Source organism: Peromyscus californicus, unplaced genomic scaffold (assembly GCF_007827085.1).
Source record: "Peromyscus californicus insignis strain IS unplaced genomic scaffold, ASM782708v3 Scaffold_9__1_contigs__length_137607984, whole genome shotgun sequence".
Taxonomy (NCBI): Eukaryota; Metazoa; Chordata; class Mammalia; order Rodentia; family Cricetidae; genus Peromyscus; species Peromyscus californicus.
In genome coordinates, this window is record NW_026294617.1 from 30,991,599 (window position 1) to 31,008,915 (window position 17,317).

At 45.3% G+C, this 17,317-nt stretch overlaps 1 protein-coding gene across 1 annotated transcript in view; it reads right to left on the reverse strand.

Annotated features, from left to right (window-relative positions):
* Setd7 (SET domain containing 7, histone lysine methyltransferase) overlaps window positions 1-17,317 on the reverse strand; it is a 46,124-nt gene that overhangs the window by 21,074 nt on the left and 7,733 nt on the right. Inside the window, exons 2-3 of the mRNA XM_052730225.1 lie at window positions 13,727-13,856; window positions 4,521-4,722 (exon numbers count right to left, since the gene is read on the reverse strand). Of these exons, the coding sequence (XP_052586185.1) occupies window positions 4,521-4,722; window positions 13,727-13,856 (332 nt within the window). The remainder of the gene's footprint in view (window positions 1-4,520; window positions 4,723-13,726; window positions 13,857-17,317) is intronic.

A 17,317-nucleotide genomic window follows, 5' to 3' on the forward strand; every position in this document is an offset into this window, starting at 1 on the left:
ACACTCAGAACACATTGCAGACATTTAAGGGAAATATAACTAAGCACACACCTGTAATTATTAAGGGAAATAGATTACAGCATAAATATATTACAGTACACATCTGTAACCTTAGCACTATGGAGGCAGAGACAGGCAGATCTCTGATCTCTGTGAGTTTGAGGCTAGCCTGATCTATCCAGGACAGCCAGCACTACATAGAGAGACCCTGTCTCAAAGCAAACAAACAAACTTCACTGAAAATGAACCTCCTTTTTTTTTTTTCCTTTCTGTAGCACTGGGGTGAACCCAGAGTCCAGGACCTTGTGGGATTGTACATGGTAAACACTCCACCCCTGAGCTAAATCTCCATGCCTTTAAACATGCTTAAGAATTAATTTGGTCTACCCGAGTAAAAATAGAATTGCCTGTATTTTTCTAAGCAATAAACAGCAGACCTTGACTCTCCCACAGCACTTCTTTCTTTCATTCTTCATTTGTGGCTCCCCTGCCTCCCCCCAAGAGAAGGGCCAGCTTTGCTTCATTCCATAGGACAAATGTTGGAGTAATTCTATGTCCTGCTAAGTGCCAGGGTCACAGTAGGTAACTGACAAATACCTGATTTTTTTTTTTAACTTTCTGTGTATGTTCCTGTATGTGTGCATGGGTAAGCATGCACCATGGTGCATGTGTGGAGGTCAGAGGACAACTTGCAGAAGTCCCCCACCACATGGATCCCAGGGGTCCCACCATATTGCCAGGCTTAGCGGCAGACACCTTTACTCACGAAGTCTCTCACTGAGACTTTTTAGTTGAACTAGGCTACCACAGCATTATGGCTAATTTAATTTAGGCTGCAAAAGATGGGCCCCTCCCCTGGAAGTCCTAACTGCCTAATTTACCAATCTGAGTCCTTTGTAAGCTTGCTAAACAATTTGATACTATGGCACCTCAGACAGCTTGGTTAATGACCTCAGCTCCAGTATCTGGGAACGGCTACTCAAAGCTGCAATGTGGGTGATCCTCCGTGTCGCTTACTGAGACAGTATAAGTGACATTATGTACACTCTTGGTTATTGATAAGACCAGGGAGCAAAACGTAGCTATAGTGGCCGATAGATCTCCCATGCTCCAGTGGCTGGCCCCCACCCATGTACCTGCAGTAGTACTAACGGCACTCAAGGGATTATAAAACAAACAAAAACCCGAGAGAAGAACATGAAGGTAGGAGCTGACATGTTGGGGGTGTCTGGTGGGGTTGGGGAGCGGAGTTGGGGGTGCATATGATGAAGACATGTCGTATGCATGTGTACGAAATTGTCAAAGAACACATGAAATATTCTCTAAAGATGTCACTGCATATATAGGTTTCAAAATTGGCTCCACTCAGCGAGATGAACGCAGGAAATGGTCTCAGTGTACTTTCGATCTCATCACCGGACCTCAGTCGATCCTAGTCAGCAGCAAAATGACAGGGAGTGGGAGTCTCCGGGAATTCCTGCTTTGTCTCCCTGTTCATCTCTCTCCCATCCTCTTCCTACACAGGGCTCCACTCATCCTTCTGACAAGTCCCTCTCAAATGTCAGTAGTGCCCCAGCACAGGCATTGTGGGGCTCACCCTGGCTGCTCGGGAAGCCCACTCCCAGCCTTCTGGACCTGTAGGTACTTTGGCACCTGTCCATCTGCTTGTCTGCTTCTACCTAGAGTCACCTAAATGATGTCTGATGGGTCAGAGCTGACCAAGAGGATACCTAAATGTTTGGGCAAGTCTTTGACAAAGATTAACCACATTCTTTCCTTAAGAGTACAGTTTCTTTTTAGAATTCTCTCTCTCTGAGAGAGAGACACAGAGAGAGACAGAGAGAGAGACACACAGAGAGAGAGACACAGAGAGAGACAGAGAGAGACACACACAGAGAGAGACAGAGAGAGAGACAGAGAGAGAGACACACAGAGAGAGACACAGAGAGACACACAGAGAGAGACAGAGAGGGAGACAGAGAGAGAGAGACAGAGAAAGACAGAGAGAGAGACAGAGAAAGACAGAGAGCTGTAGAATCCCCAGAGTCCCCAGTGTGGATGCTGGGGTCCAAACTCCAGTCCTCACGATAGAACAGCAGCAACTCTTAACTGAGGAGCCATCTCCCCAGCCTCAAATTCCCAGACTTAAGCCCTTCTGTCTCAGGCTCCCCTAGTAGCTGGGTCCACAGGTGCATAATCTATGCCAAGCTTAACCGATTAAAAACACAATTGTGTGGTTGGGCACTGTCGTGTGTACCTTTATTCCCAGCACTAGGGAGGCAGAGGCAGGTGGATCTCTGTGAGCTCAAGGCCAGCCTGGTCTACACATTGAGCTCCAGGACAGTCAGGACTATGTAGAAAACAAACCTGTCTCAAAAATAAGTAAAAACCAACCGGGCGGTGGTGACGCACACCTTTAATCCCAGCACTCGGGAGGCAGAGCCAGGCGGATCTCTGTGAGTTCGAGGCCAGCCTGGGCTACCAAGTGAGTTCCAGGAAAGGCTCAAAGCTACACAGAGAAACCCTGTCTCGGAAAACCAAAAAAAAACAAAACAAAACAAAGAAAAAAAAAGTAAAAACCAACTGTATTTGGATGACATTAGGTACCCTGCTCTATCTCTCTGCCTTATTCCCTTGAGGCAGGGTCGCCCTGAACTTGGAGGTGTGCCAGCCCCAGAGAGCCCCAGTGAGAGCGTTGTGAGTACATAAGTGATCAAGCCAGCCTTTTGACTTGGTTCCTGAGGATTTGAACTTAGGTCCTCACACTTGTAGCAAGTGTGCTTATCTGATAAGCCATCTTCTTAGCTCCTTAAATGGTTTCTAAAGAATAATACTGTGGGGCTGGAGAGATGCCTCAGTGGTTAAGAGCACTGGCTGTTCTTCTAGAGGTCTTGAGTTTGATTCCCAGCACCCACATGGTGACTCACATTCATCTATAGTGGGATCTGATGCCCTCTTCCGGCATAAAGTCGTACATGCAGATAGAGAACTCATATACATAAAATAAATAAATAGATCTTAAAGAAATAAAGTAAAAGTATAAACGCTGTGTATTTTTTTTTTTTTTTTTAAAGGATAATAATGTGAGCTGGTGGGATGGTTCAGGGAGGCGGAGGGGGTGGAGGTGGGGTAAAGGTGCTTGCTGTATAAGCCCAGGGACCTGAGCTCAGGCCCTAGGTGGGAACAGAGAATGGAGTCCACAAACTGTCCTCAGATTGCCGCCACACATATGCCTGACACATGCAGCCCCACACATCATGCACACTCACACACAAATAAGACATAAATAAATACAACAACGTGTAAGTACATTTACTGGGGATTACTTTTCTTGTTTTACATGTAATAATTTGCTTTTCTGGTTCAAAGTTTTACTACATAGCCCAGGCTGACCTCAAACTCTGTATGTTGTTGAGGCTGACCTTGAACTCCTGATCCTCTTGCCTCCATTCCCAAATGCTGGGAGATTCCAGGCAAGCACCATTGTGCCTAGACTGTTCTTACTAACAATTCAGAGTAAGCAGAAAGGTATTTTCAGTTAAGCTCTGGACATGATAAAACAGTAAACAAAGTATATCTTAAGGTTTACTTTTCAAAACATAGTTTTAAAATTCATCAACAACAGATGGAGCATTTGAAATGCAAACAAAAATTATTAATTCCCAACTATGGACTATGCCATATCTATTTGCTGTAGTGAATTCAAAGCCAGCACTGTTACCAAACACTTGAAGGCAAGTTCAGTTAAATCATCTTAACATAAGCAATACAATCCATGATGCACCTTCACAGTGAGGAGAACGTAAACGTCAAGCTGCAGTGGGGTAGTGACTCCAGAAAGGATTCAGTCTCATGTATGAGCGACTAGATAGAGTTAAGCAACAGCTGGGTGAGGTGGTCCATGCCTTTAATATGAACACTCAGAGGCAGAGGCAGGAAGATCTCATACAAGTTTAAGGACAGCCTGGTCTACAGAGTGCATTTGAGGCCAGCCAGATTACACAGTGAGAGCCTGTCTCTCCCCTATATGTATTTCTTTATTCTTTTTCTTTTTCTTCTCTCCTCTCTCTCTGTCTCTGTCTCTGCTCTCGACACAGGGTCTCTCTATGTAGTCCTGGCTGTCCTGGATCTTACTAAGTTCTGGGATTTAAGGCATGTACCATCACACCCATCCATCCCTCACATGTATTTCAACGATGAAATATCCCACCACTTCTTTCTACGTGCCAAAGGAATTAAAAGCAATTTATTTTTTACTTTATAAAGGGCACAATAAAACTAGTTTGTGCCAGTGATGAGTAAATACTCAGGAATACTCAGTGTGACTCAGAAGAATAATTAATAGCAATCTAAAGCCTAGTCCCAGTGAACAACAGCAGGTAGGTGGGCCTCAGACACGCTCATCTGTAGCGACTGATCTGTGGCTTTGCAGCAAATACATTTGACTGTTTATCATCAGGAGTCAAAATATTGTCTTAAAACACGTTCCTTTCCCTCATAGTGAGCAGGCGCCAGCTTACTGGGTAATGGATCCAACACACTCCATGTCGAATGTTGTCTTTGTACTGGCCCTTGAAGATCAGCCTCCCGTCGGTATCATACTCCTGGGCTGGTCCGTTCAGCTCACCGTCCACATATGTGCCTTGGAGCACACCTCCGTCCTCATAGGTGTAAACACCCTGGCCCTGCAGGGCATCGTCCACATAAAATCCTTCCAGGGTGCTGCAAGGCAAGGGAGAACAGAAAGGAACAGTCAGATTACACAGCACTATAGTTCTCTCTCTGTCTCTGTCTCTCTGTCTCTCTGTCTCTGTCTCTCTAGCATACAGGTAGTGGGTAGAGGATATCTGGTTGTTGTTGGCTCTCTCTTCCCACTGTGTGGCTCACAGGGATCAAACTCAAGTTGTCAGGCTTGGTGGCAAGCACCTTTACCCACTGAGCCCTCTTAAAATAAAGGATCAGGTCCGAGGACTCACATGCCCAGCTCTGTTCCCACCCTTCCATGTATCCAGGACATCTGGAATTCCCATCGATGGATGGCCAGGAAAAATGCAGAGAGGCAAATAATAGTTGGTGATGTCGCCTGGTTGGTAGAGCATTTACCTAGCATGCCCAAGGCCCTGGGTTTGAGGAAGCCTTAATCTATAATCTCCTGATTCCTATGAATCTTATTTCTTTCTTTGCTAAAAGAAAGAGAGAAGAAAAAAAGCCACAGGTACGGCTGAGAACAAGTCTCAGCTACCCATGTCTCCACGGCCAGGCAGATGCCCAGCTTACATTGGGGCATTAGCATTTCTGCTGTTAAATCTACTCAACAGTGAGCATTGTGCTTCTCTCTGGGCTCTAAGCCTCTTGGATGGCTTGTATACAAGGCTCTTCAGTCACACAAGCATGGTTCAGCTTGTGCAAATGGCTATCTTACTTCCAAGTCACTAATATTTTATTTTACAGTAGCAATGATAACCGGCATCCAATCAAAAGACTTCTCTTTGATCCTGTTGGAAGACTGGTGAGGACTTACTTTTGTTATATAGTCATGTGTCCCTTAATGACAGGGACAGACTCTGAAAAATGTGCCATTAGATGATTTTGTCAATATGTGAACAACACAAGTATGCGCAAACAAATCCAGATGCTACAGCTGGCTCTTTACCTAGGTTACATGTTGATCTTGCAGGACTTTTGTGGCATAGGCTGTTCATGGAGTCCTGTGTATGACACTCAGCTGGACACACGTGCTCCTATGCACAACCATGGACATAAAGGAGTGGCGGGGTAAAGGAGGGAGACAGCGGGCTCAACCCTGCTTCCTCCATCAGCAGCCTGATGAAGCCTGAGCCCTGTGGCGCTGGACCAGAAGAAAGCTCATAGCACACCCAAGGCCATTTTCTCAGCCTTCTCCTACCGCTGTCCTCAGAAAACACATTTGGGAAATTCAGAAATACGTTTTCTGTCCAATATCCTCATGCAATAGAAGTAAGTTTACCAAAAATACCATTTATAATAAAGGAAAGGGCGGCTCAAACCATTTGTAAATTTTTGTTTTGTTTTGTTTTTTTTGAGACAGGGTTTCTCTGTGTAGCTTTGCACCTTTCCTGGAACTCGCTCTGTAGCCCAGGCTGGCCTCGAACTCACAGAGATCCATCTGCCTCTGCCTCCAGAGTGCTGGGATTAAAGGCGTGTGCCACCACCGCCCGGCTCCCATCTGTAAAATTTTAAATGTAAGTGTTAACAATATGGCTCAGTGGTAAAGGCACTTGCCACCAATCCCAAGGATCTGCATTTGATTCCCTGGACACACATCACGGAAGGAGAAAGTCAACTGAGGCCCGTCGTACACTGACTTCCACACGCAGGCCGACCCCTCCCTACACATAGCACATGTCCACAAAATAAACAAATGTAATTTAAAGATTAAAACACGAATGCTAGATATTCAGAAACAAAGACGGTTTGATTAACAGCCAGGTTTTAGTCACAGATTCAGCTTGTAAGCATTTTAAGGTATGTGTCCTATGTAGTGAGCCTGGTATGGGGCTCTAGCCAGCACGGTGCACGGAATAAGTACAGGCCAACAGTACTGCCTTGTAAGCACACACTGCTCTAGAGGCCATGCAGGATAAGCACATGGTACATTCTGGGTAGGCGGGATGAACATATACCTTATGCCACGACGACAAGCATACACTGTGTCCTGGGTTAAGTAGGACAAGCACACATCACGTACTGGGCTAGGTAAGAGAAGTACACATCATGTTCCGGGGCAGGTAAAACGCAAAGCAAGGCACGGGGACTGAGCAGGCTGTCCCTGACTCTGCCTGGTGACGTCCTGTCTTATGATTGAGAATGATCTGTAATTATTAAATGAAATGCACAGCCTGAACAGTGACAGCGTCTCATTTCATTGTAATTACACTATTTGTGGTCTCCCAAGGAGATAAATAGTTCTCTCCCGTTTGTTTGTATTATCAATGACAAATAGGCTTATTAAATTCATGAATGGAATGAAGTATACTTTAACATAGCTTTTGCATAAATGATCAAAACTCTAAATTCAGTGAAGCCGAATTAATGAGATTCAACTGTCATTAGAGTCAGACAATTAAAAAGGAGAGCCCGCTTGGAGGAGGATTGCTAATCAACTGATGAGGTGATGTGTGCAGCACAGGAAAGCGAGTCAGCCATCTTCCTTTCTGGGAGGGACTGTCAGGTAAGACACAAGATGCAGCCAGGCGGTAGTGGTGTAGGCCTTTAATCCCAGAACTTGGGAGGCAGAGGGCAGAGGCATCTCTATGAGCTTGAGACCTGTGTGGTCTACAAAGTGTGTTCCAGGACAGCCAGGGCTATACAAAGAAACCCTGTTTTGAAACACACCTCCCTCCCTCCAAAAAAGATACAAGATACTCATTGAAGTCTGAATTTTACACAGGTTATAAACGTCAGCAGGTGCACATCCCAAATATTGGATAGAAGATATAAATATAAAAAGTGTGTTTTGTTGTGGTGGTCTGAAGTTTTAATTTAACCAAGTGTTCTAAGTTTTTATTTGCTAGTTCTGGCAACCCTTTTGATTTTAAGATTCTCAGCAGCGTTCAAAATGTTCCTGTGTGTATTTGGGTATCGTCCCCACAGACGAGCCTGCCAATACCTCTCAGATTCATGACCAAATCTACAAGTCACAGGTGTCTCAGACAAGTTAAAAAACCAGCACAGACTTGCACGTATCTTTGTGAGTGTGAGTTCCCGCGTGTCAGGGCTGGCACACGAGGTAAGAGGACAGCTCTGGGGATCAGTTCTTCCTCTCACTGTCGAGCTCAGAGCATCCGGCAAGCGCTTTTACCAGAGCCATAGTTCTGTTTGTTTTGTTGTTTTTTTTTCCCCACACAGGGTTTCTCAGCATAGCCCTGACTGTCCTGAAACTCACCACATAGACCAGGCTGGCCTCCAGCTCATGAGATCCACCTGCCTCTGAGTGCTGGGTCTAAGGGAGGCGCCTCCACACCCAGACCCACTGAGTCATCTTGTTTTGATCTCAGTCCCAACCGTGCACAGTGGCTTGCCATTGCCTGTGAGCCCATTCTCACTTCCCTCTCAAGAGGAGCAGTGGTTTTCCTCTTTGCACAGTGCAGTCTCTGAAGGCAGGGCAGTCCAGGGCTCTATGGCTCGGCTAAATTCCAGAGCCCTTAAAGCTACCTTTTTAGGGAGGTAGGAAAGATGCTTCTCTTTCGGCAGTAATTTATGAATGACCCGACTGAATGGGAGAAGGAAGGAATCGATACCTTTTATGTTTAAAAATAAAAAGCAATGTGTTCATTGTAACAAACAAACTGTCACCATGCTACAGAAAGCATAGCTTTTCATTATTCTTATCCGAAATATTTGGTTGACAGGTTTATGTGAACATCATGCATTTCCATACCTCCCCCCCCCTCCCCCCCCCCCCCCCCCCCCCCCCCCCCCCCCCCCCCCCGCCTGTCACAGGGTCTCACTGTGTAGCCCAGGCTAGCTTCAACCTCAGGAACCTTCTGTTCTTTCCTTAGCGTTGGGGTTACAGTCTTGTAATATCATGCTCAGCTCTGTATTTTGCTGTTGTTTGTTTTGAGACAAGGTCTCACTTACTCAGGCTGGCCTTGAACTCTCTGTGTAGCTGAGGATGAGTGTGAACTCTTGATCCTCCTTCCTCTACCTCCCAAGAGCTGGGACTTGTAGACACAGGCCACCACTAATGGCTCCTGCTCTGTTTTAATTTTCTTTTTTCTTTTTATGTGTGTGTGTGTGTGTGTGTGTGTGTGTGTGTGTGTGTGTGTGTATGTATGTATGTGTAGAGGCTAGAAGAAGGTGTCAGAGCTCTTGGGTCTGGGGTTACAGGTGGCTGTGAGCCATCTAATATGGGTGCTGGGAAGTGAACTTGGGTCCTCTGAAAAAGCAGCAAGCGTTCTTAAACATGGAGCCATCCCTCGAGGCCCGGTTTTAATGTTCTTAACCCATGCTACCTTTTACCTTTGGCATACTCCTCAGGATAAGATTAAGAAATAACAAAAATGGTCATTGGAGTGTTTGACTTTCTGGCAATGGCATCGGAAGCACACGACTAAATAAACCTCTCTGGTGTCTGAATACAGGAAAGTATTTAGGAAGCTTGGCTTTTCTACATGGTTTGGGGACCGAGAAGTTTCTGTCCTCCACCTCATCGGCCTAACCATTGTTCCATAACCTGTAGCTTGTGGTCTGCACATGGCCTGGGATGGCTATGAATGTGGCCAACACCAAATCTCAAGCTTGCTTAAAACTTAAGGTTTTTTTTGGTGATTTTTTTTTCTTTTGCCTTTTGGTAGCTCTATTATACTGTGCTTTTCAAGTCTGAACTTTTGTAGATAATGACTCTGTGTCCAATATAAAAGGTTGGACACAGCTGTTAGTGTGTCCTCGTCAATCTAAGAGTCGAGAAAAAAACTTACAAATGAATCAGATTCTACTTTCAAGACCCATCTCTAGCAAATTAAATTGTGGCTTGGTTGAAAACATTGTTCTAGGAATTGTTTCGTGTGGCTGCATTGGTATCTAATGCTGCAAACCGAGGAAGGCGAAAGCCACCTCCAGCCAACACCTTCGACTGACCTCGGGAGGCGGAATGGGCAAGCAGAACAGAGCACTTTCTGTAATCGGTCTGGCCATATGCTGGGCACCTTCAAAGTCTCTCTTGCCTTTGTTTTTATCCTTTCACAGAGGATGTGTGAGTCTAGAGAATCTGACGATCACCAAGGCTCAAAATAACAGCAATTAGCAAAATTTAGTCCTCTTTGTTAAAAGACAACCCTAAGAAGTGTACTGCTATGGACTGAATGTTCACGCCTCTGTAAAATCTGTACATCTGAAGCCTTAATTCCCAGTGGGGTTGTCCTTGGAGGAGAGATGTTGGTTATGAAGTCAGAGCCTTCCTGGGTGCACTTACTGCCCTTAGAAAAAGACACCGTGGAGCTTGCTTTCTCTGGCTCTCTTCTCCAGCCTGTGACAAGACAAGCAGCCATCTGCAAGCCAGGAAGCAGGTCCTTACCAGACACCAATCTAACAGCATTTGATCTGGAAGCTCTCAGCCCTCCAGAACTGAGAGATGAACACTGCTCCGGGCAGACATTGTCAGAATGGATTTGGAATGTGTGACACCGGTTTGTATCTGGTGCTGAACTGGCAGCTTGCTGATGGAGGTGGATGGTGGGGGACCACACCTTTTGGAGGAGCTGATTGGTGTGTGACTGTAGCAATACTAAGACACTTGACACCAATGTTTTTCCTAACAAGTAGTCCTCTAGGCTGCTGGAATCAACCAAGATCAGAGTAACCCTGTCAGGACTGGTCACCAGCACCATCCACCCTCCCACAGGCACTTGCCAGGGGTGCCAGGTCTTCCGAGGTCTTGATTGCTTTTCTCATTCAACCATTTATCCCTATCCTACAAATGAGAAAACAGGAGTCTGGGGAGGTCACTACCAAAGAAGATGGCCCTTCAGGAACACCTTCATCAACTTCCCAGGCTCCTAGCAAGTGCTAACACACCTATAGAAAAGAAGCTAGCTGGTGGTGGTGGTGGTGGTGGTGGTGGTGGTGCACGCCTTTAATCCCAGCACTCAGGAAGCAGGGGCAGGTGGATCTCTGTGAGTTCAAAGTCAGTCTGGTCTACAGACCGAGATCCAGGACAGCAGGGCTGTTACACAGAGAAACGCTGTCTCGAAAAACCAAAAAAAAAAAAAAAAAAAAAAAAAGAAGTGACCCTAAAGAAAACAAAGAAAGCATGGAAAAAAGGAAACAGATTCATCACTATTTCCTCACTTCTGCTCAGAATTGAGTGCAGATGTAATAAAAAGTATTGCCTCTAAAAGTGAATTTAGTCAGTGTTTCACACCTGTAATCTCAGCACTTGGGAGGTAGAGGCAGGAGGATCAGGAGTCAAGATCATGCTCAGCTACATAGTGAGTGAAAGGCCAGCCTGGACTACATGAGATCCTGTCTCAAAAAAAGAAAGAAAGAAAGGAAGGAAGGAAGGAAGGAAGGAAGGAAGGAAGAAAGAAAGAAGGAAAGAAATAAAGAAAGAAAACATAGAAATGAATTCACCTCAACTCTAACTCCCACTAACTAGGGGACTCTGGGAAAGATATTTAGCCTCTCTAAGCCTTAGTTTCCTCATAAATGAGGTGGGATTGATTGTAAGTCCAAATGTATTTACTGCTTGGTTCCAATAAGAGACCAATGATGGTCAAGAACACAGAAAGGATGCTGCCTCATGAGAGGCTGGAACACGTGACTTCAAAAGTTCATTTCCACACAGCGTCTCTGAAATGTGATCAAGCACCTTGTAAGAAGGTGGGAAATGTTAGATGTCCTCATCGTCCCTCAGCCCACAGGGATCCCTCCCGGCAGGACACATCAGTACAGGAAGTCAACGACTTTGGGAGTTGGAGTGATAACTCAGTCGGCAAACCGCTTGTCTTGCAGCATGAGGATGTGCATTGGTCCCTTAGAACCCACTTAAAAAACAAAGCCAATGTGTCGGTGTGGATTTGGAATCTCTGTCTAGTCTACTTGGTGAGTTTCAAGCCAGGGAGAGATCCTGTCTCAAAACCAACAAACACAAAACACACCAAGATGTGGCCTTTCGGATAGCTCGGTGGGTAAAGTACTTGCCACCAAGCCTGGTGACCGAGCTTCATCTCTGGCACCCACATGCAGAGACCCAACTCCTGCAAGTTGTCCTCTGACCTCCACACACTGTGGCGTGTCTAGCCCCTCCCAATAAACAAATTAATGCAATAAAAAATTCCATAAAATCAAGATTCATGGCAATGAGGAACAATAATGGAGTTTTTTTTTTTTATTTCTCCATGTGTGTGCACATGTATACCACACACACGTACCACACACACACACATATGACACATATACACATACATACATATACACACACAAAAAAAGAAAATGACTTGTGTACAGAAAAATAAAGGCATGCAGTAGCAAATTCTTTGGAAACTAGTTGGCATATCCAGGAAAAGCATTGACAATCAACATTTCCACCCTGGGTTCTATGGCACACACTGGTGATCCCAGTACTCTACAGGATGAGGCAGGAGGACAGTGGGTTTGAGGACAGCCAGGCGACTAGAAACAGCATTGAAAGAGCAGGGGATGAAGCTCAGTGGTCGAACACTTGCCTAGCATCACGAGGCCCTGGGTTCAGTCCCCAGTTCCGAAGAATAACCATACATATAATAAGTTACCTCGCTTTTGCCTTGGGCTACAGACCACACGACTCCCTGATGTTACCATTCCACAGCCTAAAAGTAGAGACCTCTGGGTTTGTTCGATTTTTCTTTTTCTTCTCCCAGTCTTAGGCTAGTGACAAGTTCTGGCTCTAGGTTTACACATTTTGGTGGAACTGAGAACAGTTAAACTGTACTAAACGTCCAGATTAGAGGTGACAATCAGAGGTGCAGATACCATTCTCAGTACCAGGAAAACCTTTCCACAGTGCCCTCAGGACTATCCACCTCCAGTGTCAGGCCCCAGACCGTGTGGCCCCTGATGGGGAGTCTTGGTCCCTACCTGCTTACTAAGGGTTCCGTTTCTTGTGTCTAACAGGGAGTACATTTTTGGCACACTTGGCTCAAATGCTCAGTCTAGCTCAAACGAGCTCAGTGTAGCTCATTAATGCTCTTCTACACCAGGCCTGTAAAGCCAGTAGGTAAATGCCACTGAATACAATCAATTTGCTAGATTACTTTCCCTAAGAGTCAGTCAATTGTCGGCTATCCTTATCTAACTACCAAATTTAAAGTATAAATATGCTCATGTGTGTGTGCCTGTGTGTGTATGTGCAGCCATCTGGATAAATTCTAACTTGTTTTCAGCTTCCACATCCACGTGGCAAGGACTTTACTATCACTGTTCTAAAGTAGCAAGTTAAGGGAAAGTGTCGGAAAGCACAGTAGATGGTCATAGACAAATTCTGCACTCAAGGAAACTCTCCTCAGGTGGGGAGGGGAAATAAGACATTTACAAAAACATACATTGTGAAATGAATACAAAAATAATCTCAGCATAAAATAAAAATTGACATTTTCCAGTTAAAGAGCTTTGGTTAAATTGCCATGGAAATGGAGTAGGAGAATTACTTTCTGGACAGAGGGATTCTGAAAGAGAAGGCACCATACCAACACCTTGAAAGAGACCTGTGGGGACCAGGTATTCAGTGGGTATTGTATTTGTGTGTGTGCGTGTGTGTATACAATGTATGAGTATGTGTGTATATATGATGTGTGTGCCTGTGCACATGGCTGTGTGTGAGTGTGGGCCATGGTACACGTGGAGGCTGGAGGAAACTTTGGGTGTCAGTTCTTATTCTGGCTTGTATGATGTCATTGAGCTATGTCACAGTTTTTGAACTGTATTTCAAATGAATTTGTACAAGATGGGAGCAGAACATCACTGGACAGACACATGCCAGGCTCAGCACACCTTAGGCTGGCTTCCGCACAGCCACCACCGCCATTTCTGGTCACCAAAGCCTTGCACACATGTTGGGGTTACTCTCACTCACCTTTTACAGGAGGTGTATACGAACTTTTAATTGAATTCTTGCATTTCTATCATTCCTTCTTTTGAAATAGTTGGAGACCCCCCCCCCCCCCCACACACACTTCTCCAACCCTAAACAAAACAGACCGTCAAGGACTACCTGCCGTCAAAGAAGAAGAACTTCCCGCGTCCATTCTTTTCTCCATGCACAAAGTTGCCCTCAAATCTGTCTGTGGAGGAGTAGGTGACGGTACAGAATCCGTGTGGTAATCCATCATCGTCCAGGTGCCCTGGGGAAAGAGAGGCACAGGCCACACCTTAACACCATCCACGTGATGCAACCGCCGTCAGCTCAGAACTGCCAAAAGTGCCCATTCTTTGCATGGAGGCCAGAAGAGGGCATCAGATTCCTCTGCATCTGGACTTACAGATGGTAGTGAGCTGCTCAGCATGGGTGCTGGGAGCTGAACTCAAGTCATTTGCAAGAGTAACAAGGACTCTTAGCTGCTTAGCCATGGAGCACTCCAGCCCCGGCTTCTGTGTCTTGAAAGGACCACACATGCAGAACTTCATGTTTTGTATACTTCATACCAGTCAGGACCACACACACACACAGAAAGGCCTGTGCATGTTTGAGGACATGGAGCTTGTACCAGCTTGTCTTTTCTCTGGGACTGGGACTTATTATCAGTAGGACCATCTGCAGTACTGGTTACCACTTCCCCATAGTACTGATGTTGGGGATGAATGTCCCAGCTTCTCACATTCAACGGAAATGTGGCTCAGATGGCACTGAGTTATAGTCTTATTGTCACATCCACTACTCCGCAGCTTTTACATGTTGCAAGCATGCAATATGACTTTACACGTTATCCTAGAGTATGGTACTGAGCACTAGTGGAGTCGGGACACACCATTTGATTTTACACTCAGATAACGAAGGAGAGAGTCACGTGTCTAAAACTGCCCGAATATTTAATTCTTTGTTATTGACAGTCCTTTTAAGCTTAAACCTAAGCTAACCCTAAGTACCTTTCAAACTCCCTGTGTCAGAGGGTTATGTTTAAGTGGAGATGACCATGCCCACATTGCTACTGAAATAGTGATCTTGGACCCCAGGAACAGTCCTTATACTCACCTTTGACCTCCTGGTGCTTCCTGGTTGCTGACTACACAGCCTGAAACACATTTGGAGCCAGCGTCTAGGTGTCTGGGTGCTTTGTTACCACCTACATGTTTCACAAACCCCAGGAACCCCTCATTAGCATCCCCCCATCATCTGGGTGAGTAGATTTTGCAGTGGTGAGTGAAAATAGTAAACTCTACTGTCTTTTCCCTTGGGTTGACAACTGGATCATGGGTGAAAATATTAAACACTGTGCAATGCAGGGACGTTCACTACAAACACGTGGCTTCCAGAGGGCTCCCTGGCATGAAAACACAAACCTTGCCACCACAGTGACCGTTTTCAGCTCCTGAGATTTTTTTTTTTTTTTTTGGTTTTTCGAGACAGGGTTTCTCTGTGTAGCTTTGCGCCTTTCCTGGAACTCGCTTTGGAGACCAGGATGGCCTCGAACTCACAGAGATCCGCCTGGCTCTGCCTCCCGAGTGCTGGGATTAAAGGCGTGCGCCACCACCGCCCTGCTGAGATTTGTTTTAAGATGATAGGATACCAGGCTTAGGAGGGACTTAGTGGTAGAGTGCTCAGATAGCATGCCTGAGAATGCAAGCAATCCCTGGCACTGGAAGACAAGAATTAGAAAAAGACAGAAGTCATAAAGAAATAAAATGTTCTTTTTATTACAGACTACTACACCATAAAATAATAACAACAACAAAGCACAATGCTTTATCGCTCTACCTGACTAGAGTATGGAATGAGTTACCTAGAACATAGTACAACAATACATGCTATTATTTATTTGTTTACTTATGTGTGTGTGTGTGTGTGTGTGTGTGTGTGTGTGTGTGTGTGTGTGTGTGTGCCTGGTTGAGTTTATGTGCACCATACACATGTAGGAACCTTCAGAGGCCAGAAGAGGCCATTGGATCCCCTGGAACTGGAGTTACAGGTGATGAGCTGTCATGTGAGTGCTGGGAACCTAACTAAGGTCCTCCACAAGGGCAAGCAGTACTCTTAGCATGAGCCTTTTCTCCAACCCTATATGGCTATGTGAACACACCACAGACGGACAGCTGTACATGGCTATGTGAACACACCACGGACAGACAGCTGTACATGGTTATGTAAATACACCACAGACAGACAGCCGGACTTGGCTGTGTAAATACACCACAGACAGCTGTACATGGCTATGTAAATACACCACAGCCGGACAGCCGGACACGGCTATGTGAACACACCACAGCCGGACAGCCGGACATGGTTATGTGAACACACCACAGACAGCTGGACATGGCTATGTGAACACACCACAGACAGGTTAGTTCTCTTCTTTAAACACAAACTTTTCCTACAAGGGTCAGGGAGTCAATGGTCAGCAGGGAACTAGTCCAAAACTGCCTTCTTTTGTAGAAAAACTGAATTACATGATGTAATTCTGACACTTGAGTCATGTGAAATAACTGGACACCTCTTTTCTAACTATCCACTGATGACATTCTTTTATTGAGACAGATCAAATTTACTTTTTTCTCTTTTAATAAAAAATACTCAATATAGAGCTAAAAGCTTTCTCTTATGAAACATTGAAATCAATTAAATGTAGCCATTACCATTCCTATGAATTTAGTGTCCTACTTTTGATAGAGGGAGAGATATCAGAATAATTAGGTTAGTCTCTCAGGAGAGTAATTACTGAGGGGTTGGAGATACTCCCACAACGGAAAAAGGTTCACGCACTTCAGACTTTAAACAGTGGTTGTTAATAAAATTGTTTTTCCACTGCAAATCAAGAGAAACATTACGGTAAACGTGAACACGGAGGGGAGAGAAAGCACTGTGAGTCTTCCTACTTCCCTCCCCCTCGTCCCATTTCTGAGTCAAACGCGGAGGGTGTGCCATCCTCTGCACTGAACGCAGATAGTAAAGAAAAATGGAGAGTGTTGTGTAACTGAAAGCAGGCAGAGGTCAGTTCTGACTCCAGGTGAGTGGACGCCAAAATCTCACCCCTGGTCCATTTGGACCCCTTCTGCACCAGGCCAGTGGAGAAGGAACCCCTTCACTCTTTCCTAGAGGATTGCTGAATGGCAGCCACTTCTCAGGTGACCTTGTGCACTTGTAAGAAGGTCCGTGGATGGGTGGTCACTCTCTGCTAGTCTAGCTGCGTATGCAAGTTCTCAAATCTGTCCGACCTCAGCAGGATTCCTATCTTGACTCGTTTTCTTTTGCATCCTTAGGTGCAGGCAATGGAAAGAATTAGAAACTAGAGAGAATATCTGAAACCCCCATTCTTATTGTTTTCTAAGCAGCTACCCCAAACATCAGCAAAGCCAAAGGCTGGACATGGTAGTGAAAGCTTGCTCTCTTCCTTCTGGGGATTAAGAGTTCAAGGGCGGTCTCAGCACACAGCAAGTTGGAGGCCAGTCTGGGCTGCATAACGTTCTGTCTCTAACACAAAACACAACAGAACAGAACGGAACAGAACAAACATCCCCAGTCAAAACAATAACAACACAAAGACTTGCAAAGCAGAAAAGACCAGGGAAGAGATTAGGTTGTTCCAATCCTGCTGCCTTTGAACATCAGTGCTGCGAGGGATCTTGGCACAACGCTTATTCAAATGCTGCT